Source organism: Cricetulus griseus, chromosome 2 (genome assembly GCF_003668045.3).
Source record: "Cricetulus griseus strain 17A/GY chromosome 2, alternate assembly CriGri-PICRH-1.0, whole genome shotgun sequence".
In the NCBI taxonomy this organism is placed as follows: domain Eukaryota; kingdom Metazoa; phylum Chordata; class Mammalia; order Rodentia; family Cricetidae; genus Cricetulus; species Cricetulus griseus.
In genome coordinates, this window is record NC_048595.1 from 234,636,779 (window position 1) to 234,664,531 (window position 27,753).

A 27,753-nucleotide genomic window follows, 5' to 3' on the forward strand; every position below is an offset into this window, starting at 1 on the left:
GGGCGCGGGAGCGGCCCGGCGGGCGGGAGCCGGGGGAGGTGTTTTCCAGCTTTAAAAAGGCAGAAGGCAGAGCCCGGCCCTGCGTCAGAGTGAGACCTAGAGGCTCCTAACTGGGCGGCAGAGTCGCCTGGCGAATCCCAGCGGCTGGGCACGGGTTCCCGGGCGCGGCACACACCTCCGACCCCGCGAAGATCCCCCGGCCGCAGGCAGGCCTGCCACGCGTGCACACCCCCCCCCCCGCATGCCACTTCCCCAAGGCGCGCGGTGCTGAGCCCGGCCCCGCGCGTGGCGGCGACGAAGAGGTCCGACTAGGGAGCCGGCCCAGGGCTGCTAGCCGCGCCAGCTCCCGCTCCTCCTCCTGCTGCTCGCCGCTGCCGCCGCCGCCGCCGCCGCCGCGTGGATGCCAAGTACCAGCTTTCCAGTCCCTTCCAAGTTTCCACTCGGCCCTCCGGCCGCAGTCTGCGGGAGCGGAGAAACTTTGCGGCCCGTGCCGCCCGCCGGCGGCACCATGAAGGCAGCCGAGGAAGGTAAGCCCGGCGCCCCCGTCCTTCGCCCCCGCGGGCGCTGGCCCTCTGTGCTCGCTCGCCGCGCCCCGCGCCCATCTCTAGCCCTCCTCCGGGGCGAGGCTGCCCGGCTGGCCTGCGCGTCCAGGGAGGGGCGCGGGCGTCCGGCCGGACAGCGTGGCACACACTGTGAAGGGTGTCCCCCTGGTGTTTCCCCGGCGCAGCCCAAATTTCTAGCGCGCTTTCTTGCCAATAGGTGTCTCTTTTCGAGTGCAGAGTACTCAAACTTGGCTTTGGCTAGGGTCGCGGAGATCCCAGCTGGGGAAACTTAACTCACAGAGGTGAGGCTTAAGGATTGGGAGGGAGAGGACCGTCAGAACCGGGGGGGGGGGGGGGAAAGAGAAAGAAAGGAAGGAAGGAAGGAAGGAAGGAAGGAAGGAAGGAAGGAAGGAAGGAAGGAAGGAAGGAAGGGAAAATAAAACACCCTTGGATGATGTGAGGCTTTTTTGAATAGCAGCCATGGTCCTGCTTCTACCTCAGGAAAGCAAGACCACCCGTTAGGTGTAAAGCAAACGGCATGAAGTTTGAGGGTCCTTTGCCCTCCCAAGTGGATCAGGGCGTAGGTTCCTCTTGCTAAGTAAGGGCTTGGCCGACTGGCCCCAAGTGGTCCAGGCTTCTAGATGCTTCTCAAGGTTGTGGCCAAATGTCGCATTCCGACAAGAGTTCTGCCTTAGAAAACGCCTTGGGAAAGATTGAAGAAGGACTGCCAGGTTCCGAGCTGCTTCTTCCAGGTAAAGAATAGACGCTGGAATCTGCCCTGACTTGGTAGGGCCAGAAGGATGACATGCCCCGACCCTCTGTCAGGACCCTTTGTGTTCCTTCAAAGGAACCAGTAAAATGACTTTTAATGTAGGCTCCTGCAGGTGTCTTTGGAACACCTTTTAAAGGATGGCTGGCTTTTCAGCAGGGGATAAAGATAACCTGACCTGTGTGCAATGGAACCTGGGAGGCATGTCTCCTAATTCCTTTCTGGCTCTGAAGATGTTGCTTAAAATGACTGAAGGTGGGGCGGGTGAGCTGGACCCCTCCTAGGACTGGGTCACTCCTATTTACAAGGCTCTGTGTACCATCCTTTACATAAGCACTTGGAAGGAGACATTAGCTTCCTGTGAGACTCTGATGAGTGAGTGTATCAGGAAGAGGCAGCAGTTCCCATAGTCGGCCCTGGACACCTTTGCTTATCTTCAAACTCAAACTCATAAACTCAGTACAAATGGACCCCGATTTTCAGAGTCCGGTGGAGTGTTATGGGGACTTTGAATCAAAGGGGGAAGGTATTGCTTGAGTCACACCATCACCCTCAGTTTTAAAGAGGCCTAAATGTTGCCAAGGATGTCTCAGTGTTTGCAGGAGGAGCTTTTGCTACAAGGAAAGTTAACAGTGTATTTGTTGTGGTTTATACTGTGAACTTCTTGACACTTATTTCCACACACATTCCTCACGGGGGCGGGGGGGGGGGATAAGGTGCTTGAAGCCTACATTTCTTTAATTGTAGAGTTACTGTTCCATTACTCAAAAAGAAATCTTTTCTTCTAAGCTGAGCTTGATGGTTCTCCCTCGTAATCCTAGGTGTAATCTCTGCACTTGAGAAACTAAAACCAGACGATTGTCAGGAGTTTGAAGCTAGCCTGGGCTACAAAGCAAGTGCCAGGCCGGCCTTGGGCTACAGTATAAGACCTGTATCAACAAAACAAAACACAAAAAAATGTGTTTTTTTCTTTTTTGTAACTAAAGGAAGAGCCATTGTGTGTTTGTGTGTGTGTGTGTGTGTGTGTGTGTGTGTGTGTGTGTGTGTGTCTGTGTGTGTGTAGGGGGGTAGTGGTCATTTCTTGTGTCACCTGCCTAGAAAAGGAAGCTTGAAAATATTTCTGTTGAAGCAGTGGACTGGAGGCAATAATGCCCTTTGACCAAATCGTATTGGTCATGTTTTGTAGAGAGTGTGTGTATATGACTGGGCTAACCAAAAACTGTCATCCAGTCCTGAGACAGACAAACCCATACAGGGGAAGGCACTGCATGCAGCAGGTCAGTGTGGGCTTAAGCAGGCCTTGACTGGGCACTGGCTGCTCTCTGAGGCCTTCCCTCATGATGGGCATCTGGATGGAAGCTCACCAGGCCCAGCCATCTCGGAAGGCCTTGTTGCTCTATTCTGAAGAACTCCAAGAAACACAAGCCTGTAGGTAGCCACAGCGTCACAGTTGCCTCACACAATGCCCGCCCCATGCGCTCTCTGGAGCTGAACAAAGCTTGCCCTGTTCTTCAGCCATTTAGCTTCATGGCATTGTTTCCTAATCCAGATTAGAAAATGCTTTGTACTCTGCTTCATCACACCCGGCACTGGAGCTGGCCCATTAACATCTTGCAGACTTGGAAGGATGTGGTCCAAGCTAAACACTTCTATCAAAACTGGAGTGTCTGTGTGAAACTGGCAAACCAAGCTTCATAGTCTATAGAGGACAGGCATGAGGGGGGTACACAGGAGCACACAGGAGCGTTTCACAAGTAGTTGTGTTGACTGACTCCTATGTTAGTAAGAAGATGAGGAGGAAGCCAGCCCAGCCCCTAAGAGAAAGGCCCTGAGGTTTCCTTCCTTCCTATGGTCCCAGCATCTCAGGGCACTTGGGCAGCAGGAGCCAGGTGCTTTTCAACTTAAGCAAAAAGCTTTTTTCAAAAATCGGACAAAAAGAGCTGTCATGTATGTATAGCTGGGGAAAAGGTGGCTGTAGAGGGATCGAGGTTTCTCCACAGAAAACAGAACTTCCATTTCCCCGAAGGTCAGCAGAAAAGCAAACTAAAACAAAACAACACTCCAACATGCATCTCAAAGTGAGAACTATTATTAGAAACTAAATCAGGCCAGACTGAACTACAGTTTATCACGGGAGAAAACCCTCTATTGGAACAGGGTCCTGGGAGAAGTGGCAGCCCACGTGAGGCCCAAGTTAGCCTCCGGAAAAAGCCATCCCCCAGGGCCCAGGGCTGCAGGGCAGCAGGAGGACACAGGGGACACTTGCATCTGGTGGCAGATACTGCCATCAGCCTCCCTCCTGCTTTCCTTCCTGCCTCCCTCCCAGTTCTGAAACTGGCCTCTCCTGCCCTAGCCACCATTTTCCTAATATTCCAGATGTTGGTTTACGTGATGCCAAGACACCAGGAAAGTTAGAACAAAAAAGCTGGGGAAACAGGAAAAGATGGATGGGGCTCCACAGACCGAGGCTTTTCTGTCTGGTTGCATGGCACTGTGTGAGTGGGTGACACCCACTCAGCCTTCGGGAGCTTTCAAGTCACCCCCGCTAAAACGGGAGTGTGTAGTGTTTTAGGAGCTGAAATATTGAGGTCGTGAGTGCCTCACGAAAACAGGACTTGTTCTGAGTGAGGTGGCCACCAGGGTAAACTTGAATGGTTTGTAAGCAGCTGTGTTCTGTGACTTGACCTGAATAAAATTGACCCTCGGGAACCCCCCACCCTCAATTTCCTGTCACTTCAGATAATTTCTTTAGTAAAAGCAGGGCTAGAAAATGTTACCCCCAGCGTTTACTGCTAGAAGTTGTGAAGCTCTTAAGGTGGGCTCTGGGGTGCCTCCATGAAGGTGGGTCTCCTCCAGTCAGCCATTCTGCTCAGGAAGAAACCTAGAGGAAGCCCTAGATAGATCAGGAGAGACCATATTTTGAAATATATATATATATATATATATATATATATATATATATATATATTTCCTTTCTTTTCGAACTTTTGAACTAATCCAGTAGCCTTGGTCTTTTTCCTGGTGCAGGGACACAGCAAGACCCAGGGCTGTGGACTGCGCACCACGCTGAACTGGAACCAGGAGGCCAGCTGCGAGGCCCGGCTGCGGGTCCAAGATGCAGCTCCCGCCCCGCCAGCCCTGCGCTCGGGTCCAGAACGACCGCGCAGCCCGGCCCAGGCTTTGCGTTCGCCTTGCTGCTGTGGTTGGCTGTGCCGAGGTTGGGGCGCGGACGCCGGGGCTGCTTGCGGGACACTGGGTTTCTGCGGGGAGGGGGTGTCCTACGGGAGACCGAGGTCCCTTGGTCCCTGCAGGGGACCAGGCATCCTGCTGAGGGGCGGGGATGTCCCTGGGACCGCGCGGTCCTGCGGGCGCGAGTGGAGCCCAGGCTGCGCTCGGGCTCGCGCGCGGAGTTTATTTAAAACTCGGAAGCCGGCGGCCGCGAGCGGCTTGTTTATGTAAACCCGGAAACACCCGGGGGGACAGGGGCGGGACCGGGGCGGGAGGCCGGGGAGGGACAGGGGAGGGGACAGGAGGCGGGGGCCGCGTCACTCCGGGGACGCGCGCGAGCGCCGGGCGGGCGCACCAGTGCCGCGCGACCCCGACATGACGGGGCTGGAGCAGGACCCGGAGTTCGACTTCGATTTCCTCTTCGAGTTCGATCAGAGCGGCGGGGGCGCCGCGGCCGCAGGTGGGTCCGGCGGGGGGCGGCGGGCGCCTGCACCCCGCCGTGGGCCTGAGTTTGCTGAGGTCGCCGGTGCCCGCCCCAACCTGGCACCGGCCGGGATCCTGGGCCGCCGCCCTGTGCGGCCAGGAGCGACGCGGACCAAGTTGCTGCCGGCCGCGAGGAGGCGGGAGGCCACCTGTGGGGCGAGCCTGCCACGCTCACCCGCCGGCCACTTCCTGGCATCTGAGCGCCCGGCTGCGGGAGAGGGCTCGCCCCTCTTTCCAGGAGGCCCTTACCCGAGGGGAGGCTGTGTCCGGCGCAGGACTTGGACCTCGTAGTCCGGGGACAGATGGTCAGCGGCGCTGCCAGAGGGCGGTCGGAGACCGCCCTTTCTGAGAGCCCGGCTGCTACCGCCGGGCCCTGGGGACCCGGAGCCAGGAGGCCCGGCCCTGCGCTGACCGCCACTGCAGCAGGTCAGCAGGAAGGCTCCACCAGTTGGGTTTGCAGTCCACACCTCAGCAACCAGAACCTGTTTTTCATTTTCTCTTCTGGCTGTCAAAAGTAAAGCTTCCAGCTAGGCCAACAATCGAAGTGCTATTTCCCCAAACTTGATTCTCCTGAACAATAGTGACAGTCCATTTCTTTTTCCAGTCCCCCCCCCCGTCCCTCCCCTCGTCCCCCGTCCCCTCACCTCGCACTTTGGTTGTTTTCTCCACCTGACTTTCTGTTTCAACTTGCACACAGCCCCAGAGTGTTCTGTGCTTTCCTTGGGGGTCTGCATCCCAAGCATGTGGGGATGAACAGACAGGACACTTGTAGCACACCTCTGAAATGAGCATGCCATATTTTCCATAATACCCGTAATATACCGCCCCCTTTAAAGTTCGACATCTTGTTCATCTTTGAAGGCGAATGCTCCTACTCAGCTGTCACCACCCAACAACTATCATCTGTCCCCATAAAAACCCTTTCCTCACAGGTCTCTTTTCTTCTCCCAAGGCCCAGGTTGCAGGGCTCTGGGGTCAGTGGCATCCAAGGCAGGCAGGGTCTGAAGAAGGCAGCTGCTGGGCTGGAAAGAGAGACCCCTGACGGCTCTTGGCCTTGTTGCTTTGGGGAAGTTGGATTTGGCTGCTGTGGCAGTGCCTTGGGCATTCTTGAGTTCTCTCCAAAAGAACCTACTCCCGGACCTCTTCTTAGGGTGTCCATGTTGGATCTGAATGAATGTGGGTCACTGTGGATCTGGTTCCCCTATAATGCCTGTAGCTCCCTTCTCTTTAGGGATAAAGTTATGGGGTGGAGCATATCCTTCCTGGGCTCCCCAAGCTGCCTGCTATTTGGGTAGGGCCTCACTGCCTTCCTGTGACCCCCTTGTTTTCTCTGAGTGGACAACTGACTGCAGGCCCAGCAACATGACCAGGGGCAAAGATACAGAACCATACCCTGGTACCTCATGGTGGCCTGTGGCATGCTTGGTGGAAGAGTACCTGCCGGCTGTTATCATACATTTTTACCTCAAGGGAGGATGCAAACTTAGTAGTCGTCTCCACAGGCCTAGGGTGAGAATCTTTGAGGGCAATGATATGTGTGTACTGCTTCTGGCAGACTATTAGTGGATCTCAGTGCCAGCAGCACCCCGCCCCCAAGATCTTTGACTTATAACTGGACACAGAAGCTCTCTCCCTAGTGTCTTTCCGTATCGGGACACATAATGCCAAAGTTAAGATTCATCCAGGCCCATTCAGGAAGAAACAGAAGATGTCAGTTTCTGCTGTTATTCATGAAGAAGATGCCGAGTAGGGGCTCCAGTGAGTGAGCCCCAGGCTCCCTTCTGGCTTGGGAAGCAGGTGGCTCCTTGAACTTTGAGTGGCAAATGGGTTTTGATCACATCGTCCCCTTGTGCATGTGAGGGAGCTGTGCTTTTGATGATTTTTCCCTGAAGTAGAGTGAGTGGAACAGTGAAGCCCTGGGTCTCACGACAGCTCAGGCTAGGTGTGACCGAAACAATACAGTGTCCCTGGAAAGGAGTGTCCCCTAGAGCTACTGCACAGAGATGCAGAGATGTGCCTATGGATGGCCCTGGGAATTGTGGGTCACTGCCTCAGTGAAGCAGAGGTGTGTATCTAAGTCCAGCACTTGTAGCTTGCAGGTCACAGGCCCCTGGAGAGAGCCCTGGCAGAGGGAGGCCCAGCATCGGGAAGAACTCTATATCTCTTTTACCAGGTCTCTCTCTCTCTTTTTCTCTCTCCTTCACTTTCTCTCTCTCTCTCTCTCTCTCTCTCTCTCTCTCTCTCTCTCTGTGTGTGTGTGTGTGTGTGTGTATAAGAAAGAGGGAGAGAGACTGGCTCAGGCTCTTCTCTCCATTACCAGTATCATAATTACATTTTATTATTTAATTACATTATTTATATTACATAGTCATATGAAGTTACTAAACTCCCCAATCACTACTGACTGGTAGAAAGACCTTCACATTATCTGGGTCTAAACATAAGTGACAATTCTGAGGTCAATTGCAAAGTGAAATAACAGATATTTGAGTTTTACAGATCATACTGAGCACACACAAAAAAGGACATAGCTAGCTCACAGCAAGGGGGTAGCCTACCTCCTAAATGCTCATGAAGAGGACACAGCCCCTTCCCCCAATTCACTCATAGAGGGCAGGGTGGGCTGCAGTAATGGGCCATCCTGTGGGGCCTTACCAAGCCCTTTGGAGGGAAGGATTGTACCTGGTGCTTTATTTCCAAAGTGCTCAGCATGTGCCAGTGGCAGATATACGATGGCCATTGGGAGGGGAGAACCAGGGTATGCTAAAGTAAGCAGCCTAGGGCAGAGTAGGACGAGAGAAATTCCCATATTCCTTTCTGTCTCCACCCTGCCAACCAGTGGACCAGGGGCAGCTTTTGGGAGAAGGCAGGGTCATAGGCTTCCTTCTGGGGCTCAGGAAATAGCTGCTCTGCCTGTCAGCTGGGAGGCGGGTGTGCCACTTCCGCCCCAGGGCTCCTGTTTTGTAAGTTATTTTGGCCTGGCCACTTAGTTCTGTCTCCGTGGCAACTCAAGAGGAAACTGGCCAAGGCCCTGGGCCCAGACAGCTCTGCCCACCAGCTTCAGGCTTAAACTGTGTTCCAGTGGAAAGGGGGCTTTGCTGCCATGGGATTTGGAAGAGCTGTATTCCCAAGTGTTTTCTGCTGAGGAGGATAACTTCTCTTTTCCCAGCAGGCTGTAGTGGAGCCCATGTTGGTCTGTCAGTCCCCACCGTAGCAATCCCTGGGAGGAGTGGGCCTTGCCCCAGGAGAGCCCTGAGTATGCTAAGGTTTGATGTTTTGGGGCAAGGACTTCAGTCTTTCTGGGAGCAGCCTCCCTGCCCCGTAGCTATTTTAATCAATGATAAACTTGTCCATGTGAGCAGGGTATGTCATCTCTGTGTCAGGTTTTCAAAGGAAGCCCCAGCTAAGCAGGAGCACCTTGGAAAGACAGGCAGAAGTAATGCTCTAATATGTACCCTGGGGAGTGTTGGAGATCTTCGAGGAAAACTGTGGACCCAGGCTGGACACAGGGCCCTTAAGCATGCTGTGGTGAGCTTATTTGTGGATCATTGGGTGACATTTTCTGTTGCTTCAGCAAGTCCAGTTCTCTGGCCTGTAAATCTCCCTTCAGCACATCGTTGCATGACAGTACTTTATAACCTGTTGCTGTCTGTCACTTCACAGGACTGGCCCAGCCATCTCCATGCTGTCCTCACTAGGTAGCACCTTCCACTGTGCTAAGTGACAGCAAGGACTATGCTGCCTGGTACTGTTTTGTTTTCTTTTGTTTTGTCCCTAAGTGTGGAAACTTGCAGCCTCATCCACACCCTGCAGGCGCTATTGCATGTAGAAAGACCAGGGTGGGCAGGCATCTGGAGGACAGGACCTGGCTGGCAGGCTCTCGCTGATTCTATTTCTAGCTTCAAGTCCTAGGAAAGGCTAAAAGGGTGTTCCTTAAAATGAAAGGTGAAAGTTGGCTGTGATGTGTCATTCTCTGTGCTTGTGAACAGTGAGTTCTGGTGGTGGCTATGACAGCCATGCTTATAGGTGAGCATCGCATGCATGTGGTGTGGCAGACACACAGCCTTGTCTTCACTCGGTTCAGGTAAAATGCCAAGTGACCTGAACGAGAGCACCTACCAAGCAATTTCACAGCGGGTGCCATTGGTCACCCAGTGGGAAGCTGGTAGGAGCTGGCCAGCCCGAGATCTCTGGATTTGCCCAGTGTTGTGTGCACCCTGTCACATCCATGTGGTGTTCTGCATGCAGCAGGGTGACTGAGAGGAATGAGCAAGGTCTGTGGCCCTGCAGAGGATGGCTGTGACTTCATTACATTTTATTACATAACAGAAAGTGTACTGCCAGAGGTCTTTGCTCTCGATTATGCTTTTTCCTCGGTGGTCTCCTACACCCCAGTTTAGTGACCCATTCAGCAAAAGCCAGGCTGCCAGGCAACAGCAGCATCTGATGTGACATAATTGGTCCCAACATCTCAGGATTTGAAAGGAAATTACTGGGAAGCTTGGCATTCCCTATAGACTATAGAGCAACGCCTTTGAAGAGGCAGGAAGTCAGTGCAGGTGAAGGCCTCACCCTGCCCCACAGCAAGAAGAAGCTCAGCCGCCCACCATGGACTCAGGGGGCACGCTGGCTCCAGAGGACTCTGAGAGGCAGACACACTTCACACAGACAGGCATTTAAGCTTTCATTCTGGAGTTTGACCAAGGAAGTCCACATGTATGTTAATTGGTTTTGTTTTTAATATGTTTTTGAGAAAGTGGCTCAGATAGCCCTAGGCTAGTCTCTAACTTACTGTGTAGCCAGGATAGTTCTAATTCATGATCCCCCTCCCTCCATCTCCTGAGTGCTGAGCACACAAGTATGCCTGCTTTATGTGGTGCTAGGCATTGAACCCAAGGCTCTTCCAGTGCCAGTCAAGTGCTTACTTCCCTAACCCTGTTCTGTTTCTTAATTAATGTTTTATGGACTTTTTCTTTGCCTCGTTGACTCCTATTTTATTAAACATTTTCATGTAAGTAAAAGCCCCTCTTGTAATGTCTCTGGGCCCATGTGCCACGTTCCCCAACTTCCTCTTCCTCTGCATCTGGGCCCAGAGTGAATAAAACCTCCTCCCTCCTTCACTGGGCCTTAGAAAACCTGTTGCCCCAAGGAGAAAAAGCAGAGATTTGCCACACCGTCTGCCCTTTGCCTGCCACCCAGCCTTTTCTTCTGGAATCTTCCATTCTGCGGGCAGCTGAAATCCTGGACTCAACACTGCAGGGTGTCAAGTCAGGGGTGAGGAGATCCCACGACTTACTTTGCTTGATGCTAGGAGTTTCTAGAGAACTCTTCCAATTCTTCCTTCCCACCAAAAGAAGGTGGTGAACTGTGGGGCCTGCCTGGTCAGGAGTACATAGGATTCTTTCACTTGGAAGCCAGAGCACACAGGAGCCAGGTCCCGCCCAATGGCGGGTATGCCTCCTTCAGGGAGGGCTGGCCTGGGTCTTCATGGTTTTCCCAGCATGCGTACAGCTGCTGTGATGCCAGTGTTTCTCACTAGCCTTAGTTTCAGACTCTTCATCTTCTGGAATTGGGATCCCTTAAAATGAAAACCAGTTCTTTTTTATTTTTTAAAGAAAAGATTCATTTATTTTATTTTATGTGCAAGTATTTTGCTTACATGTATATATGTAAGCAAAGTATATATGTGGTGTATATTTATACACCAAATGTGTGCTTGGTGCCTGTAGAGGTCATAATTTGGCAAAAGATCCCCTGGAACTAGAGTTACAGGTGGTTGTGAGTCACCATATGAGTGCTGGGAATTGAACCCAGGTCTTCTGCAAGAGCTAGTATTTCCAACCACCAAACCATCTCTCAGGTCTTGAAAGCATTACTGGCAGGCTTCTCACAGTGCAGAGAGCTCTAGACACAACGCGAAGCATAATATTGGCAAGACTTGACTTCCCAAGCAGATTATCTGCCTGCTCAGGGCTGGGGCCTGTGAAGCCATCTCACCTGGGTGCTGTCTGGGCAATCCATAGCACCCACATAGGTGTAGTTGTCACCATTCTTAGGATGTGTGCCTCGAGCACCTTTGTTCAGAAATTTGGTGCTTCAGGCAGAAGCTTGCCTTGCCAATTTGCTCCACCCAGCTGCTGGAGACCCTTCTGGAACCCTGGTGGTACCAAGGCTCAGAAGGCTGGAGAGCAGAATACAGATGACCTCATCCTCAGGGGCCCTTTGGGTGATTAGCAGGTGGGGTCATAAAGGACTCACCCATCCGTGGGTGGCAGTGAGTCTATGATTTCTGTAGGGGTTGATAGATGATCAGAAGGGACCTGGCTGGATATGAGCAAATTGATGACCACTAGAGATACTTCTGAAGGGAGCATGTTTCAGAGGATGTGGTACATCAGGGAGCTAGAAATCTGAGTTCAGAGGTGAAGCCTAGTAAAGAGAGGCAGATATTCCTTCAAGTTATAACTGACTGTAAGACCCCAACACTAGTTAAGTATTGCTTAAATCAGTTACTGAAACTACTACTCTGTTAGTCTATAACTTCCTCCTCCCTTTTATTAGTATTCTAATTAGCAATGACACAGTGACATTTTGGGGTCCCCACATTACACTCCTGGCTCTGCTTGACTAGTTAAGACCTGAATTCTTAGCTGAAGGTGGGCAGATCCTGGCCACACCTGTGAGCCATGGAACATTGATCGTGCTTTCCCGTGGAAAGTTCTAGATTAGAGAATGCTGGGCTGGCTGAGGGAGATCTTCACAGCAACGTCTTCCTCTGTGTCTATCATCTTTATGGAACAGCGGAGCACAGGATGCATGGCGAGCCCCCTCCTCCCTATGCCTCCTCCACTCCCTCCTCCTGCCCCTCCTCCCTTCTTCTTGCTTACCTTCTCCTTTTGCCAAGATGAATCTTTACACAGTGTCTGGCAATAGCAGCAGAGAAGACAACTTATGGACATAGGTGTCTATTAGTACTGCTCCCTCATAGGGTCCCTGGTAACCTGCTCAAGACCTCATAAAGGAGCCCTACCATCTGTCTGTTTTACCAACCAGCCTTTGGTCTTTAGGCCTGGTTTTCCTACTTGAACTTGTTTTGTACTTCTACCAGCTGGGTCCTCTGGGGCTAGTACCCATTATGTACCCCCTGATCAGTCTTCCCCATGACCGTACTTGGGGAACTGGGGGTGGCCTGCCTCTGTCCAAGGCTGGGATGCACAGATGGACACAAAGGAAGGCTGAATGACAGTGGACAGCTCTGCAATCTTGTCCAGTGTTCATGGAAACAGACTGAGCTTAGGAACCCAGCAAAGGCCTACTCTAAGACCCAACTGGCACCAGCCACCAGTCCTGTCTCTTCAGAAGTGTTACCTTCTCTAGATAGTGGCTTTAGAGTAATTTAGAGCAGTGTCCTTTTCAATGTTAGGCTCCAACTTCTCAGGGTATGGAGTTCAGACTGGGCCGTGGTGCTTTTGTATGACAAGGACTCTCAACCACAGCCTTGACTAGAAGGTCTACCTGGCACAAATGCAGCTTCCTGCTTTGGGTTGTTTCTGATTCCTTTAGCTGCCCCTTGTTCCTCTTTGTCTTGGCTCTAGCCTTTCCAGAGGGCCACTGTGACCCAGGGATTGAGGAGGAGACCATGGACTCTGGAGTGGGACCCTTGTCTACCTCATGAAGTGGCTGCCATGTTGCCAGAGGGCTTGTGAGCTACCCATCGATGGCAGAAGACTAGAGTGAGCAATAAGTAGAAACTTTCTAACCTACCTGAGGCCTGACCCACTTCTCCTAGAAAATATCCTAGGGTTTGACTGACACTCTGAGACACCAACATTCCTGGAGTTTTCCCTCATTGTTCTTAGCCAGGGATCAGCAGAGAGCAGTGCTGCCCTTGAGTGCTCTCTCCCAGGTGGGCACCAGAGCCTGGTGTGGAGCTAGGATTTCCTTGTGCTGATCTCCATTATTCAGAGACCTGGGAATGCTTGACTCCAGACACACATGAATGGCTCTGGGATGCTGAGCCACTTCTGACAAGAAATCCAGAAGTTAGGCTTTCCTGTTAGTACTAAATATAATGATGTTTTTAAAAAGTGTTTATCAAGATAGAACTATCACATAACGGTTCTGAGGTCTAGTTATGCCTTAGAGCCAACTTTTCTGTTTCAGAAGTTCTGGAAGGTAGATTTCTAGGTACAGCCAGCCTCAGGCAGCATAAGAGCAACTTCAGAGTTCCCGTTCTTGTCCATCTTTTTGGATGTGCTCTTTGCAGTTGAGCATGTGGGCTGCTTGATAGTGATTTGTCCATAAAAACCTATTTAAAAGCCTGGGCCCCTGTGGCTAAAGCATATACCTCCTTTGACCTACACACCCGCCATTCTTCCTCCCTCTCTCCCTCCATCATCTATCCAGCCACTGTCCATCCTTCTGTCCATCATCTGCCACTCAACGCACCAGTCTGTCCACCCATGAAATAGAATGAACACCTGGTTTGGAACTCAAAATCCTGTTGCCTTGCTCAGCCTCTGAAATGCTAGAATTACAGAAGTGCCTCACTGTGCCTGGCACAGTCCAAGGCTCTGCAGACAGCCATGAACCAGACGGATGGATAGATAAAATGCATGTTAGCTTGTGATGTATGCCAGAGAGAGGGAGAGTGTGTGTGTGTGGGGGGGGATAAACTGGAGAATATAACTCAGCTATTGGATTAGCACATGAAATCATTACAGTGGCTAGGAATGCAGTTTTAATAGAGAGGACAGTTAGGGACAACGGTGTGGCAATTGGCGGGGGACATCTGGCTGGGGAAGGCTGTTGTGCTGAAACAGAGTGAGGTCTAGAGTCAAGCAGGAGGCTTTGGAGGCCTTGGGGTAGCCTGACCTCAGGACACTTCAAGAGGCTACCTGGGACCTGGAGTCCTCGGTCGACAATGGCTCTAGGTCTTGGCTTCCCTTCCCCACCTTTGTGGGTGTATACTTCCTGCTCACTGGCCTCATCTTTTCTCTTTTCTCATTTTCTTCCAGAACACTACAGTTATGCATCCCCTAGCATCACCTCGACTCTGCCCCTTCCTACAGCACACACTTCTTTGCCAGCACCATGCCATGACCTCCAGACGTCCACCCCAGGCATCTCAGCTGTTCCTTCAGCAAATCACCCCTCGAGTTATGGAGGGGCTGTGGACAGTGGGCCCTCGGGGTACTTTCTGTCCTCCGGAAACACCCGGCCCAATGGGGCCCCGACTCTGGAGAGTCCTCGAATTGAAATCACCTCCTACCTGGGCCTCCACCATGGCAGCAGCCAGTTTTTCCACGACGTAGAGGTAGAAGACGTGCTTCCCAGCTGCAAGCGGTCACCATCCACAGCCACCCTGCCCCTGCCCAGCCTGGAAGCATACAGAGACCCCTCCTGCCTGAGCCCGGCCAGCAGCCTGTCCTCAAGGAGCTGTAACTCTGAGGCCTCCTCCTATGAGTCCAACTACTCATACCCATATGCGTCCCCCCAGACCTCTCCATGGCAGTCACCCTGCGTGTCTCCCAAGACCACAGACCCAGAGGAGGGCTTTCCCCGAGGCCTGGGTGCCTGTCACCTTCTGGGATCTCCAAGGCACTCTCCATCCAGCTCTCCTCGTGCCAGTGTCACCGAGGAGAGCTGGCTGGGTGCGCGTGGCTCCCGGCCCACATCCCCCTGCAACAAGCGCAAGTACAGCCTCAATGGCCGGCAGCCCTCCTGCTCACCCCACCACTCACCCACACCATCCCCACATGGCTCCCCTCGGGTCAGTGTGACTGAAGACACCTGGCTCGGTAATACTACCCAGTATACCAGCTCTGCCATCGTGGCAGCCATCAACGCCCTAACCACTGACACTCTGGACCTGGGCGATGGTGTCCCTATCAAGTCTCGAAAGACAGCTCTAGAGCATGCGCCCTCAGTGGCCCTCAAGGTAGAACCAGCTGGGGAAGACCTAGGCGCCACTCCACCCACCTCTGACTTCGCACCTGAGGAGTTTGCCTTCCAGCACCTCCGGAAGGGGGCCTTTTGCGAACAGTATCTGTCGGTGCCACAGGCCCCCTACCAGTGGGCGAAGCCCAAGTCTCTGTCCCCTACATCATACATGAGGTAAGCAGCCTCCGACTGGAGTTGAGCTGTGTTTGTGTGTGTGTGTGTGGGGGGGGGGGGTTACAGTAGGGACGTGGCTGGTGTAGAGAAGAGCACTGCCCTGGCTTCTCTCTGGAGATAATGGTATGCTGGCACCCGTAGCATTGCCACTGCCCGCTTTGTGTCTTCTGGTGGCAGCTTCCTACATATCATCTCTGTCACCAGTTCCTTTTCTAAGGATGCCGCCAACTAGATTAGGGGACAGATGGCATTTTTTCTTTGGAGGTGGGGTTCACAGGTACTAGGGTCGGTGTTGCAGCACATGAATTCCATGCCTGCAGTTCTGCTCAGGCTGAGGTTCCTCACGCATGCACAGTTGTGTTTTTAATAAGCCCGGGGAGGCAGCCATCCTCCTGTGTGTTCTGCCTGCCGCTTACCCACTTCCTTTCTCGCCTTAATTGCTATCACCATGCTGGGGCAGATGGGCCCTCAGCTCCACAGTCCCCCAGAGCATCCAGCTCACCAGTTCCACCACCACCACCACTGCCACCACCTTCCAGGAGACCAGTACATGCTGGCTGGCAGTCTGCTAACAGGAGCTAGAGCATGGGACAAAACTCTGGTCTTACATTGTTGGTTTTACATTTTAACAGGGTGCAGGGCTGCTCTCGATTTGCTGGGCCCATTTAACCAGCTCAGCGCTTTTATTTTGAACTAAACAGCTTTCCTGACAGGTGTGCCGCTTGTGACGCCTGGCAAGCTGCTTCCCGCTCCAGGGTTTTTACACGAGGTATTAAAACATCTACTCAGGCCATTGAAAGCCCATGTGAGATCAGTCTGCTGTGCTTCCAGGAGCTGAGGGATCTCTGATCAAGGGACCCCGATTGTCTAAGGCCTGGCACTTGTCTTTTGCCTTCTTCCCATCCCCTTCTCCTCAGGGCAGACTCATGCCCCAAGTGGTATTTGGTACCCTGCCCTCTAGTGACTGTGAGGCCACTAGCTCCAGAATTCAGTTGGGTTTTTTGGGTCCTTTCCATACAGTGAGGCCACAAGGCCATGTGTGACTGGGGCCACTCCAGGAGGTGTAGTGGCAGGGTATAGTGACACTGCTGAATCTTTATTTACGTTGCAGCAAAGGGATGGAGGATGGTTCCTAAAGTGAGGTGGTCCTGTCTTGTGCACAGAGTGTGCTCTGACAGTAGGGCGTTGGAACAGAGCCGTTTCCTGTCTTGCTACATATAGTACTCTGCTGGTCTGTCCTGTGTCCCTCCATCTGTCCTAGGAGGCTCAAAGGGCTGATGGTTCAAACCATGTCATCAGAGCTTGTCAGGAACAAAGTTTATCTAAAACACGGAAACCTAAAATCCATAAAGAACTGTTGTGCTTGCCATACTATTATCATGACTTCTATTTAACTAAAACCAAGACTGTGTCAACACTGGCCCTCTCAGCGCACAGGGAAGAGAAATGTCCTAAAGTATAACTGGAGCCATAGCAGTAAGAGCCTTTTAAAATTAAGATTCGGGTTAGCACATGGGTGGGGCTGGAGTGACAGGAACCACAGGTGAGTGACTTATTGTCTCCAGTATCAGGAGCTAGAACCCAAGAAGATTGTGTGCGTGGTCACCTGGCTCTTCTTGGGACTCTGTCCTTGGCTTGCATGTAGCCATCATCTCCCACTATGTTCCATGGCCATCCCTCTGCCTTCCTTCCTTTAAGTACCCCAGACCTGGGTCTGAGCTCATGCTAGTTAGTGACACCAACTTGGTCACCTTTAAAGGATCCTTTTCCCAGATCAGTCACCCTCTGAGTGCTGGGGGATAAGAGTCCAAGTTAAAACTTTGGGGGCACAGTTTGACGCTGACTGCCCATCTTACTTTTTCAGGGAAATAGCAAAAAATGTCTCCAAACATGAAATCTGCCCCCACTTTATGGGTTTTGGTTCTCCTCAGAGGTTGCCCTCAGCAAGTTGGATATTCCTGGTGGCCCACAGCTGTTGATCTGCCTGTCCCCGCCTGCCAGTGATACAGGCCCTGGAAAGCAGTTGCTGTTTTTTTCCCTCTACTTAGGAACACTGATGGGGACCTAGTGGCCTGTGATCCTGTTGTCTTTATCTCATGGTCTCAGGGCCTCTGGGGTGGCTGTGATGCCATGACATTCCTGCGAGCTAATACAAACAAACACCACCCCATCCGGGTGTGTGTGTGTGTGTGTGTGTGTGTGTGTGTGTGTGTGTAAGTTCACCTTTTCCCACTGTTTTGGTCCACCTCAAAATATGTTTCCCTGTCCCTTTGGATGGATTTCCACAAACTCACTAATGGCTACTCTAGGCAGCTGAACGCTCCAGTGGAGGTGAAGTGAGGTGTGGTTTGGCCTCGCCATGAAGAAGCCACACTTCATCCCCACAGGTGCTTGTAGTGGACAAGCACCAGGCAGCAGGGACCTAGAGGAGCCTCTAAAAGGCTGTGTCCCCACCCATCCCCTAGATTTAGTCTGGAGAGCTCCCCCAGTGTGAACCCACCCCTCCCTCCACCCTGGATCTTGTTTGTTCTTGTTTGTGGTATCCACTCCCTCTCCTGTTCAGAGCACTCCAGTTAGCTCCACGGGGTAGATCGAAGACTGACACCAAGTTCTTGGTGCAGCTGAAGAAATCACACTTGTGAAACTAGTGAGGATGATGGAGAGGCTCTCGTGGTCTTAGACGCAGGCCTTAACTGGATGTTACTGTAGGAAACTGGCACAGACCGTGTGGGAACTCGCTTGAGCCTTACTGATGACGATAGCAATAGCAGGTACCTTCATGCAGGTGGAGCCATCTTTTATGTTGCTGCTGAGCCCAGGTAGGAGTGGCAGTGTGGAGCAGGGTGCTGGCACCTATGGAAGTGTGGGAATAGTGCACACCAGAGTGCCCGCCCGTGTCTGGGGATGCCAGTTCACATTAGATGGTCCCTGAATGTAGCTTTCAGATTGTGGCTTTTAGGGAATTGTGTGTAGTGTATGAACGTGTGTGTGTGTGTGTGTGTGTGTGTGTGTGTGTGTGTGTGTGTGTGTCTTAAGTGTATGCGTGTGTGTAGTGTGTGTGTAGTGTACGTGTGTGTGTGTGTGTCGAGTGTGTGTGTGTAGTATATATGTGTGTGTCTAGTGTGTGTGTGTGTAGTATATGTGTGTGTGTATAGTATATGTGTGTATAGTGTGTGTGTGTCTGTGTGTGTGTGCCCGCGTGCACGCGCACGCGCACGTGCGCGCACACGCGCGCACGCATGCACACAAGCTCCTACATGCACCTGTAGGAGGTCAGCTTCGGGTGTCTTCTATTGCTCTCCATCTTTTTTTCCTGGAGACAGTGTTTCTCATGAAATCTGAAACATACCGACCATCCCAGCTAGGCTGGTAGGCAAATGAGCTTCAAGGATTCACTCGCTTGCCCACACCCCATGCCATGGTTACAGCTGGTGCCACAGCAGCCAGCCTTTACATGAATGCTGGGGATCCCAGCTCATGTCCTCTTGTTTGTATAACACTGGCATGTTGTCTCCACAGCCACTCTAAAGGACTTTTGTATTCACCCAAAGGTAGTAAAGTTTAAATGCCTGTTCATCCATCCATTCCATCCTGAGCCACACTTCCCCCAGTACCTGTGCTGTGGAACTCAGCTTGTGTCAGCTCTGCACAGCAGCATTCTCTGTCCTTCTAGGACAGGCTCATGGGAAGTGTCTCACTGTTATGATGCCCTAGGCAGCATGATCTTTAGACTTGCCTACACAAAGGCAAAGTTACATGAGGAATCCAGATGAAAAGGAGCTAGATTACGGCTAGCTGAAGCATTTTAACTAAGTGCAGCACCAGTGGCATGTTTGCTGAGTTAGGTTGCTTTCTGAAGAATAGCATTCCCAAGGGGTTGGGGCAGGCTTGGCAAACAGCTTTGATTCAGGGAGCCGGCTTGGTTCAGATGATAAGAAAGGGGTACTATGTTCAAATTAGTGTATGTCAGACCTTGTTTCTTTCAGGTTTTGGCTGTGATATTGGACGCCTTGATGATACCAGTGGCTTTGATGATATGCACAAGTGTTAGCTTCAAAAGGTCCAGCAAGTCCTCTTTGATTTGAGGTTATCGGAGTAGCTCAGAGTTTATCCTAAGTGGGAATAAGATTAAATGCTCCTGTAGATTTTCACAATAAATCCAGGTCTTATCTTTCTTCACACTTGCCCTCCACTCATCAGGGGATTTTCAGTTTGGATAGCTGTTCTGTGAATCCAGTAAGCTTGTAGCCCAGGGAAAGCACAATGTCTGTGAAGATACTTCTGGCTTTTGTGGGTCCTTGGGGGTGACAGCCCACCTCAGGGCTCTGATGGCCAAATTGGCCTGTTCATATCTTTGACATCTGCCAAGAACATTCAAGTCTCATGGATTCATTGAACCCATGATGATTGTAGATTGGTTGCAAGCTAGAGTGTAGGAAGAGCCTGGCTGTCTTTAGAGCACACAAAGACAGATGAATCGGTGGCCACAGGGAGGAGAATCTTCCCAGTGAATTCGGCTGTTCTGTGGATTTAGTGGTGCTTGTATCACCTCCTTGGGAGATTGTTTGGTGAATAATACAGCAGTTTCCAGCCATTCCCAATGCTCTGTATAAATCCCAGTACCCAATCTATATAAATTCCAGGACCACACCATAGATTATCAGTACTCTGTCTATACATTCCTAGTACCTTGCCACAGGATTTCCAGTCTTGACATCCAATGCCCACTACTGTGTCCCTTGAGTGCCACTCTTTTCTAGGAGAAAACTTAGTGCCACATTGTTTCCAAGCAGTTCTTACCATGTGCCACCACCTTAGCTCTTGTTTTAGGACCAACCTCCTAGGTGTTATGCATGTTGACTCTCCCAAGTCTCCCTCTAGCTCTCATCAGTGTACAGTGTTCAATGTGAAGTATTGGATGAAATTTACTCACTAGCTGGGAAAAGTTGGTGATAGGAGCTCACAGAGACTGCCTTTCCCTGTGCTGGCAAGAGTGTTGTAGCAGCTCCCTTTAGCAAGTGACTCACACAGACAAGGCAACCAGGCAGAGGCTCTGGGGGAAAGGGCGAAGCTGCCACAGGCTGTGGGTCCATGGATGCACTGTGTGTTCTCAAGAGCTATCCGCTCTTTGTTCTTGGTTTCAGAATTAGCCTTTGATTCCCTGGGGCAAGGACATCAAGGAGCACCACCAGTATCATCAGGTGGGCTGCCACATCTCCCTGCCGTGCTACAGACACTGGATGTCTCTGGGGACTTGGAGAAGGAGGAGGGAGGGCTGTTTTGAGACTGGGCAGAAGTCTCTGTTGCCACCCACATCTTAGGAGGCTTTGCAGATAGAGGTGCTCGGGCCATGTCAGGTTTTCACACAGCCACCTCACCACTGACCAAACACCAAGGGGATCCCTTGTTAAGGTGGCCAGATGGTAACTGATAAAGCCAGGGCAGGTGATCCCAAAGCCTGCAACCTCTGTGGTGTCCTTGACTCTAAATTGTCCCATGGGGTCACCCTCATATGAGCTCTGTGTAATACTGGGAGTGTATAGGGGCTCCAGGGTAGGACTGAACCCAGGCCTCCTTAGGAAGAGCCAGAGCCCAAGAACTCACTGACTCTAGGGAATGAGACTGCCTTCTAGGGCCTTTGGGGTTCTGGGCAGAGCACTTAAGACCTGGGAACTGTGTATGGAATCCACTGTTTACTCCTGCCGTGTCTCCACAGTGGTATTGGATGCCTGAGAAGCTAGTGTCTTGTTCCTGGTATCAGTTCACAGTTTGATACTTGGAAAACGGGGCAAGGCCCCGTTTATTTCTGCCTGGAAAGTTAGCCTGATGCTTCAGCTAGGACTTCAGGGAGGCTGTGAACATGAAGCTCTGTCAGTGTGGGGGATGTTGGCCTTTCGTTTTCCTTTGAGTGCTCTTTGAAGAAAGGGGAACTCGCGCACTTCCGTGTTCCTGGGGAAAATAAGATGACACCAATCTCTTGAGCTTGGCTTTTTTTTTTTTTTTTTAGACAGTATTTCTCAGAGTAACAGTCCTGCCTGCCTATTCTGGAACTGGAACTTACTTTGTAGACCAAGCTGGCCTCGAACTCACAGAGATCCATTTGCCTCTACCTCCCAAGAGCTGGAATTAAAGGTGTGCACCACCACCACCCACCTGCCCTGATGAGTTGAGGCTTTTTAAGTGCAACCACCTAGACCTTAATTGTTATCAGTCTCAGAATAATTAAAATGCAACTTCATGTCCTCAGGGGGCAAGTAGGCCATACCTGGTCTTGGCTGTCCCCAGTCAGGTCTGGGTGTTCTGACTCTGAAGCCTTCACCAGTCTTGTATTTTAAGACTTCCCAAACTGCTAAAATTCTGTCTGGGAGGAAGTGTCCAAGGCCACATGCATCAATCAGTGACCGCAGATGAAACAGTCACATTTCTGCTCACATGTTGTCGTCTGAGAAAAGTTGTGGGTTTGTAGTTGGCCTGTGGAGCAAAAAATCAGCCTCGGGATGAAACCCAGTCGGGAAATCATCACTCACTTCTATTATACAAGTCTTAGTTGAAAAACAGTGGGGCTTATTGTGTATGTCTATGTATATGTGGTGTGTGTGTGTGTGTGTGTGTGTGTGTGTGTGTGTGTGTGTGTGTGTGTGAGAGAGAGAGAGAGAGAGAGAGAGAGAGAGAGAGAGAGAGAGAGAGAGAGAGTTAGTTATGGTGTGTGGGACCAAAGGACATCCTCAGCTGTCATTCCTCAGGCTCTAGCCACCACTATTTCTTTTTCTTTTCTTTCTTTCTTTTTTACTTTTATTTTTTTTAGAAAGGGTCTCATACTGGCCTGGAGCTTGACAAGTAGGCTAGGCTAGCTGGCCATTGAGCCCCAGGGATCCACCTGTCTCTGCCTTCCTAGCCAGCACCTGACTCCACCCCCACTCCCCACCCCCAATGTGGGTTCTTGGGATTAAACTCAGGTCCTGGGCTTGCAAAGCACACACTTGACTGACTGCTAACCCCACAACCCTCTGTTTGTCTTTTTTATAATCTACTCTGAAGTCTCCTGATGGCAGGAGTGTGACTTGTCAGGAGCCATGCAGCCTAGTGTTGGATTGGCATTGCTGTACTTGGAAGAGTAGCCAAGGAAACTCCATCTGGTGTAGGACTCTGAGAACACTTACCACATTCCCTGAGTCCCATCTACAAGGACTCTTTACAGACCTTTGCCAGGTGAAGCACCTATAAGGCAAAGGGAGGACTTGCCTGCCGTGATAGCTTAGGCGTGGCGTGTGGACACTGCCCACCACACCTGATCAGTGTCGCAGATGCTAGGGTTCCAGCCCCACTGGAAGGTTTCCCTTGGACAGGATGATCACATGCACGTATTCTTCAGATACGAGAATTGCCAAGAGGTTTGGCATAGGAGTGGCCATGCACCTTTGCCCCTGACTTTGGCAGTCCTGCATAGGTTGGCTGTCCAGGGATGCCCCTGATATTTGGGCTGCTGCTTCTAGAAAATTCACTCGGGTCACTAGGATGAGCATGATGCAGACTTTGAGACCCATGCAAATGCCTAGCATACCCCATGCAGGCGAATGTAGCAGTGTGTGTCCAAAGCCCCAGGTAGTAACTTGCTTTGATAACCTTATTTTTGCTGGAACCAGAACTCTAAAACCAAGGAATCCTGGGCAGCCAGTGACACTAATGGCCTAGAATCTCTAAGGTAGAACAGAGCTGTGACACCTTATGTGTGTGTGTGTCTGACTACAGGTGTTATTTCTACAGGTGTCAGAAGCTCTGTAGCATGTCTAGGTTCTTCATCCTTTGGCCAAGGTACCCAGACTGTCCCATGTCTCATGATGATTGAGGGATATCTGCCTTGCAACATCTCAGAGCATCATGGCTGAAATGAGGGAGCTTGCTTTAGATGACCATAAATGGCAGTAGCTTCCCTGTGGGTTGGTAGCATATTGAACAGACCTAACCAACATTCTGAATTTGACTGGCAACCATTTCAGCATCACTTGGAAACCAAGTTGAAGGAAGTAGCAGGAGTGCCCTGTGACTGGCCTGTCTTCCATTCTGCATTCACTTGTGACTTGTCCAAGTTATTGTGCTAGTTTGTTTTGCTTTTCATTTTTCATGAGTAACTCATGGCAGGTGCGGCCTGCAGTATTCTCATTATTAAAACATCAGTGACGTGTGGACGAAGTGCAGCTGCTAGGAGTGGCTCAGTGGCTAGAGACAGGCACTGCGTGGAAGGCGAAGGTGGACGCACAAGAGCAATGCAGGGTATGCAGAAGTTGGGCCTGCTCCCGGGCAGAGGGAGCAGGAAAGGCCACCCAGTTCCTTTCCCACAGGAATCCTCCTGGGAAATAGTCTCCATCAGTCCTTCCTTCTTTCTTTGTTCTTTGTTTTTCCATTAGAAACAGGTGGACAGGCCATAGACCCCTCTAGATTCTGGCTGGAGACCCAGAAGCTCAAGTTTCACAGTGCCTGGAGATTCAGCCTGGCTCATAAGTTCTGACCTCCACCCACATGGGTACCAGGGAGCAAGAGTGACTGAACAGTGATGGGATACCAAATCTTAGAGGGCAATTCTTGAGCATCTGATGCACAGGTGGAGGCTCATGGGATGTCCTTGGTGAAGGACAGAGTGTCCATAGAACTGGAAGAAGTGTTTCCTTGGAGATACTCCACACCCTCATTGGTGAGATCTCAGAGAGCAGCCACTGTATGAAGTCTGTGAATCTGCAGCTTTAATGCAGTTGACCTGGATGCACATACACTCACATGCCTACTGTCTGTATCCTGCAAGTTCCAGATTTGTGACTGTGACTTTGTCTCCTGAGCCAGGCATGTACTTTGCTTTCTGTTTCAGGGGCTGCCTGCCTGCTGGCCTCTGCCCACCTCCTAGGCAAGAGTCCCTAGAATTCCCAGCCCCCATGACCCAAATACTAGACTAGCTTGGGGACTAGGGTGGGCAGAGCACAGAATGAGGTTATTGCTCTTAGGCTGTGTTAGGTCCTAAAGAGCAGGAAGAACTTTGTACCCCAAAGCTATCATGGTAGAGGCTGGACCACAAACGGTGGCGGCAGGCAGAGGACAGGTCCATTATCCTCAGCCCAGCTCTAGGCAGGCAAGTTGGGGATTGGGTCATTTTCCTTCCCTATTCCTGCTTACACCTGGGGTTGGGGCCAAAGCTGAGCATCTGTACCCCCCTTGGATATAGAAAGGACAGCCACCTTCTAGTGGCATACCCAGGACACTAGTCCAATAGACAAGATCATTGGTCTCCAGTCTCCAGCCAGGACAGGGGTGTTCTGGAGCCCTTAGAATATTCCAAAGTCGCCGGGTGGTGGTGGCGCACGCCTTTAATCCCAGCACTTGGGAGACAGAGGCAGGCGGATCTCTGTGAGTTCGAGACCAGCCTGGTCTACAAGAGCTAGTTCAGCCTCCAAAACCACAGAGAAACCCTGTCTCAAAAAACCAAGAAAAAAAAAAGAATATTCCAAGGTGTTCCAGTTAATAAGGCTTAGATCCTACCTTCACTCTTTCTAACTCAAGAGGAAACATTTGGCTAAGGGATGACTGTTGGGGCCTGTGGTCCCTGAGGCCCTCCCAGCTTGTTTTGGGAAAGGTAGGAACTCAGGAACCTGAGTTGGACCCCAGGCACTCTATCCGGGGTGACATTCATGTTTGGGTACAGTAAGGAAGGTATAACCCACACACCTGCTCCCCATCAGACCATCCTTAGGCCGTCCATCTTGTCTGAGGTGGCCACTGGCACTGGGTCAGCCTCTAGGAAGGCCAGCCCCTCTTGGGTGAGATAAGCTCTCCCAGGCCAAGAGTCCTGTGGTCAGGGGGCCATGGCCCAGATGTGCACTCTTGACAGTGTTGCTGGGTGGTCCTGGGCTTGGCCTTGGATGGAGGCCTTGAGGTCCAACTTTTGCAGAACCAGCCAAGTGCATCGATAGCCTTCAGTAGCCCTTTCTCCTCCCTCCCTCTCTCCCCACCGTGCCCCTCCCCCATTCTCTCCTTCCCTCTTATTCCCCCACCCCTTTCATTTCTCACTTCCCCTTGGCTGCTTGCCCCTGAGACAATGCGCTATAAAGGTGAAGTTCTGGATTTCCTTCAACTTGCTTCCATTTGCTTTTGGATTAGCCTCATGGATTTTAGGATGATTGAAGCATACATAGCCTTCGCATTTTCCCTGTAAGACATAGCACTTTTAACTATGGGAGATTCAGGATTGAAAGGATTTTTACCCAAACTATTTAAGCAAAACCGTGTCCCATCTGGGTCTGATAGCCAGGAATTACTCTGAAGTTCTTTCGCTCTTGTACCTGTAGCCAGGATGACTTCCCATGAAAGCCAATGAACACAGCATGAGGACCTGAGCTGAATGCAGTGTGGACCCATAACCTGGGTACTCCTGGGGCAAAATGAGAGGTAGAGACTGGCTTCTCTTCAGAGGGCCGTGGGCTGCCACATGCAGCAGGCAACCACCAGCGAGACCCTGTCTGGAGTGAGGTGGAAGTCGCTGAACAACACCTGAGGATGTCCTCACACATTAGCACATTTGCACAAAACTAGGTTCATTACTGTGTGATCTTTTTTGGTTTTTGTTGGTTTGTTTTGTTTTGTTTTTTCCAAAACAGGGTTTCTCTGTGTAGCCCTGGATGTTCTGGATCTCACTCCGTAGACCAGGCTGGCCTCAAACTCAGAGAGTCTCCTGCCTCTGCCTCCCATGTGCTAGGATTAAGGGCATGTGCCACCACCACCCAGCTGCCGTTACTGTGTATTTTTTTAAATATACGTAATAAAAAGACCACTTATCATGTAACGTAGTCTGCCCTGGTGATCATTTTCAGCTCCAGCTCTCCAAATGTGCCCCTCACAAGTTGCAAGTCTTCATTTTAAGTCTGGAGCCCCAGCATGGAGGCTCCTGGCTCTTGCCCTTCACCTGTGCCAGGCTCACCCTATCATCCTGGGCTTCCCAAAGCTTTATCTGTGCATGTTTTAATGTGCCTGAGACAGGAACTGATCATGACACCATTGACTCACCCAGGAACCCACATAAAGTCAGTCCTCATCTCAGGCCAGTACTGGCAGCTCCCTAATTTGGAATTTTCTTAGCTGTTATTGGACTCAGGTTTGGGGTGGATCCCCTTCTTCAATCAGCATCCCCTCCTTTGAATCTACACATTTTGCTTTCCTCTCCTTTTTCTTCCTGGCAAAAGTTGTTCCGGTCACTCACACCCCCTTATGGATCTTGCTGAAGGTGTCACTTGGCTATTCTGTCTGTGATTGGTGTGGCCCCTAGGATCCTCTGGATTTGGAGTCTATGGTACCCAGTGGCCTTTGCATGTCTGTGGGGGCAGGTGTCTATGTCCCCTCTATGGTAGCCCTGGTATTCAGTGACTGTTTTAACTTGCCCTTTCCACCACCTCCTACACAAGGTGGCTATGAGGCCATGCCCTGGCCCCTTCCTAGGGGTAGCTTAGGAGTTTAAAAGGGAGAGGAAACCACGTGACTCTCTTGAGTCATTGGCTGTCATCTGCCCAGCCTTGGCTTTGAGCTGTGAGTAACACCTGTGCTTCCTGAGCAGCACTTGTGAGTTCCCTGGGACCTTGTGTTAGGAGAAATTCGAAAGGCAGAACTCAAAACAAGCACAAAGCAAAGCTCTGTCTTGGAAAATTCTTGAAAAAGACCTCTGTTAACCATATGTGTTCTGAGTTCTCGGATGAGGCCCGTGTTGGTTCCAGTCAAGGGATGTGGTGCTTATATGACAGGACTCAGAGCTGGGATTTGAGGGAGACTTGTGTGCCACTGAGCAGCCTAGCCAAGCTGGACGAGGTGTTGAGGGTGTGCAGAAGGCTGGCATGGGGGGGAGATGATACTGGCAACCCCAGTGGCCAGTTGGAGAGATGAGCACCCCAGGGAGCCTCAAGGTCCCTATGCAGCAGCCTCAGATGATCTGAGGTCCTGGATCTGGGAACTGGGTTTTGTAGAGTCAGGAACCAGGTCTGTGATCTCGTATGGAATTGGTCTCTGAGCTGTGACCCGTGTGCCAACAGCATTTTCATGGCTTCCTGTCAGTGGGAGGTGGAACCCTTTCTCATGGGAACAGTGATTCAAACCGGAAGAGCTGGTGGCTTCTCCCTGCACTACGCCCACACACCAATACCAGGCGCTATGGAAGGTCTGACTAGCCCCGATATTAGGGGAAGCTGCCCATCATTCCCACGCAGCCTATCCCTCCATTCTGCCTCCCCCAGCATGGAGACTACCATTAGCTATGGTCCCTTCAGACCCTACAGCTGGAGGCCACACTGCTTTGTGACCCAGAGCCCTCAGCATCAAGGAAAAGCTACACACACACACAAATTTCTTTCAAGAATTCAAAAAATCTAAATTTGTTCAAAACCACTGAATGCTTGCTTTGAACAGGCTGAGGGGGGCAATGGGTGCTTGATGTGGGGTCTGTGGAACAAAGAGGGCAAGCTCCAGGTCTGTAAGGCTGACATACTCTAGTCAGCAGCATGGCCCAAACACAGGCTGCTCACCTCCAATCTGCTTGTGTTTTATTCTATAATGTGTTTCTCTTAATTTTCATTACAGATTTATTTGTTA

At 51.3% G+C, this 27,753-nt stretch overlaps 1 protein-coding gene across 5 annotated transcripts in view; it reads left to right on the plus strand.

The window, feature by feature from the left end:
• The first annotated feature begins 263 nt into the window (after positions 1-263).
• The window catches only part of Nfatc1 (nuclear factor of activated T cells 1), a 107,939-nt gene continuing 80,449 nt past the window's right edge, over positions 264-27,753 (plus strand). For 4 of the 5 annotated variants that reach the window (XM_027403685.2, XM_027403689.2, XM_027403688.2 and 1 more), the window contains exons 1-2: positions 264-527; positions 14,040-15,138. In XM_027403685.2, the coding sequence (XP_027259486.1) occupies positions 401-527; positions 14,040-15,138 (1,226 nt within the window). In that variant the 5' untranslated portion in view covers positions 264-400. Of the gene's footprint in view, positions 528-4,853; positions 5,000-14,039; positions 15,139-27,753 lie in introns of those variants that run through there. The other variant, XM_027403687.2, reaches the window with a different exon arrangement.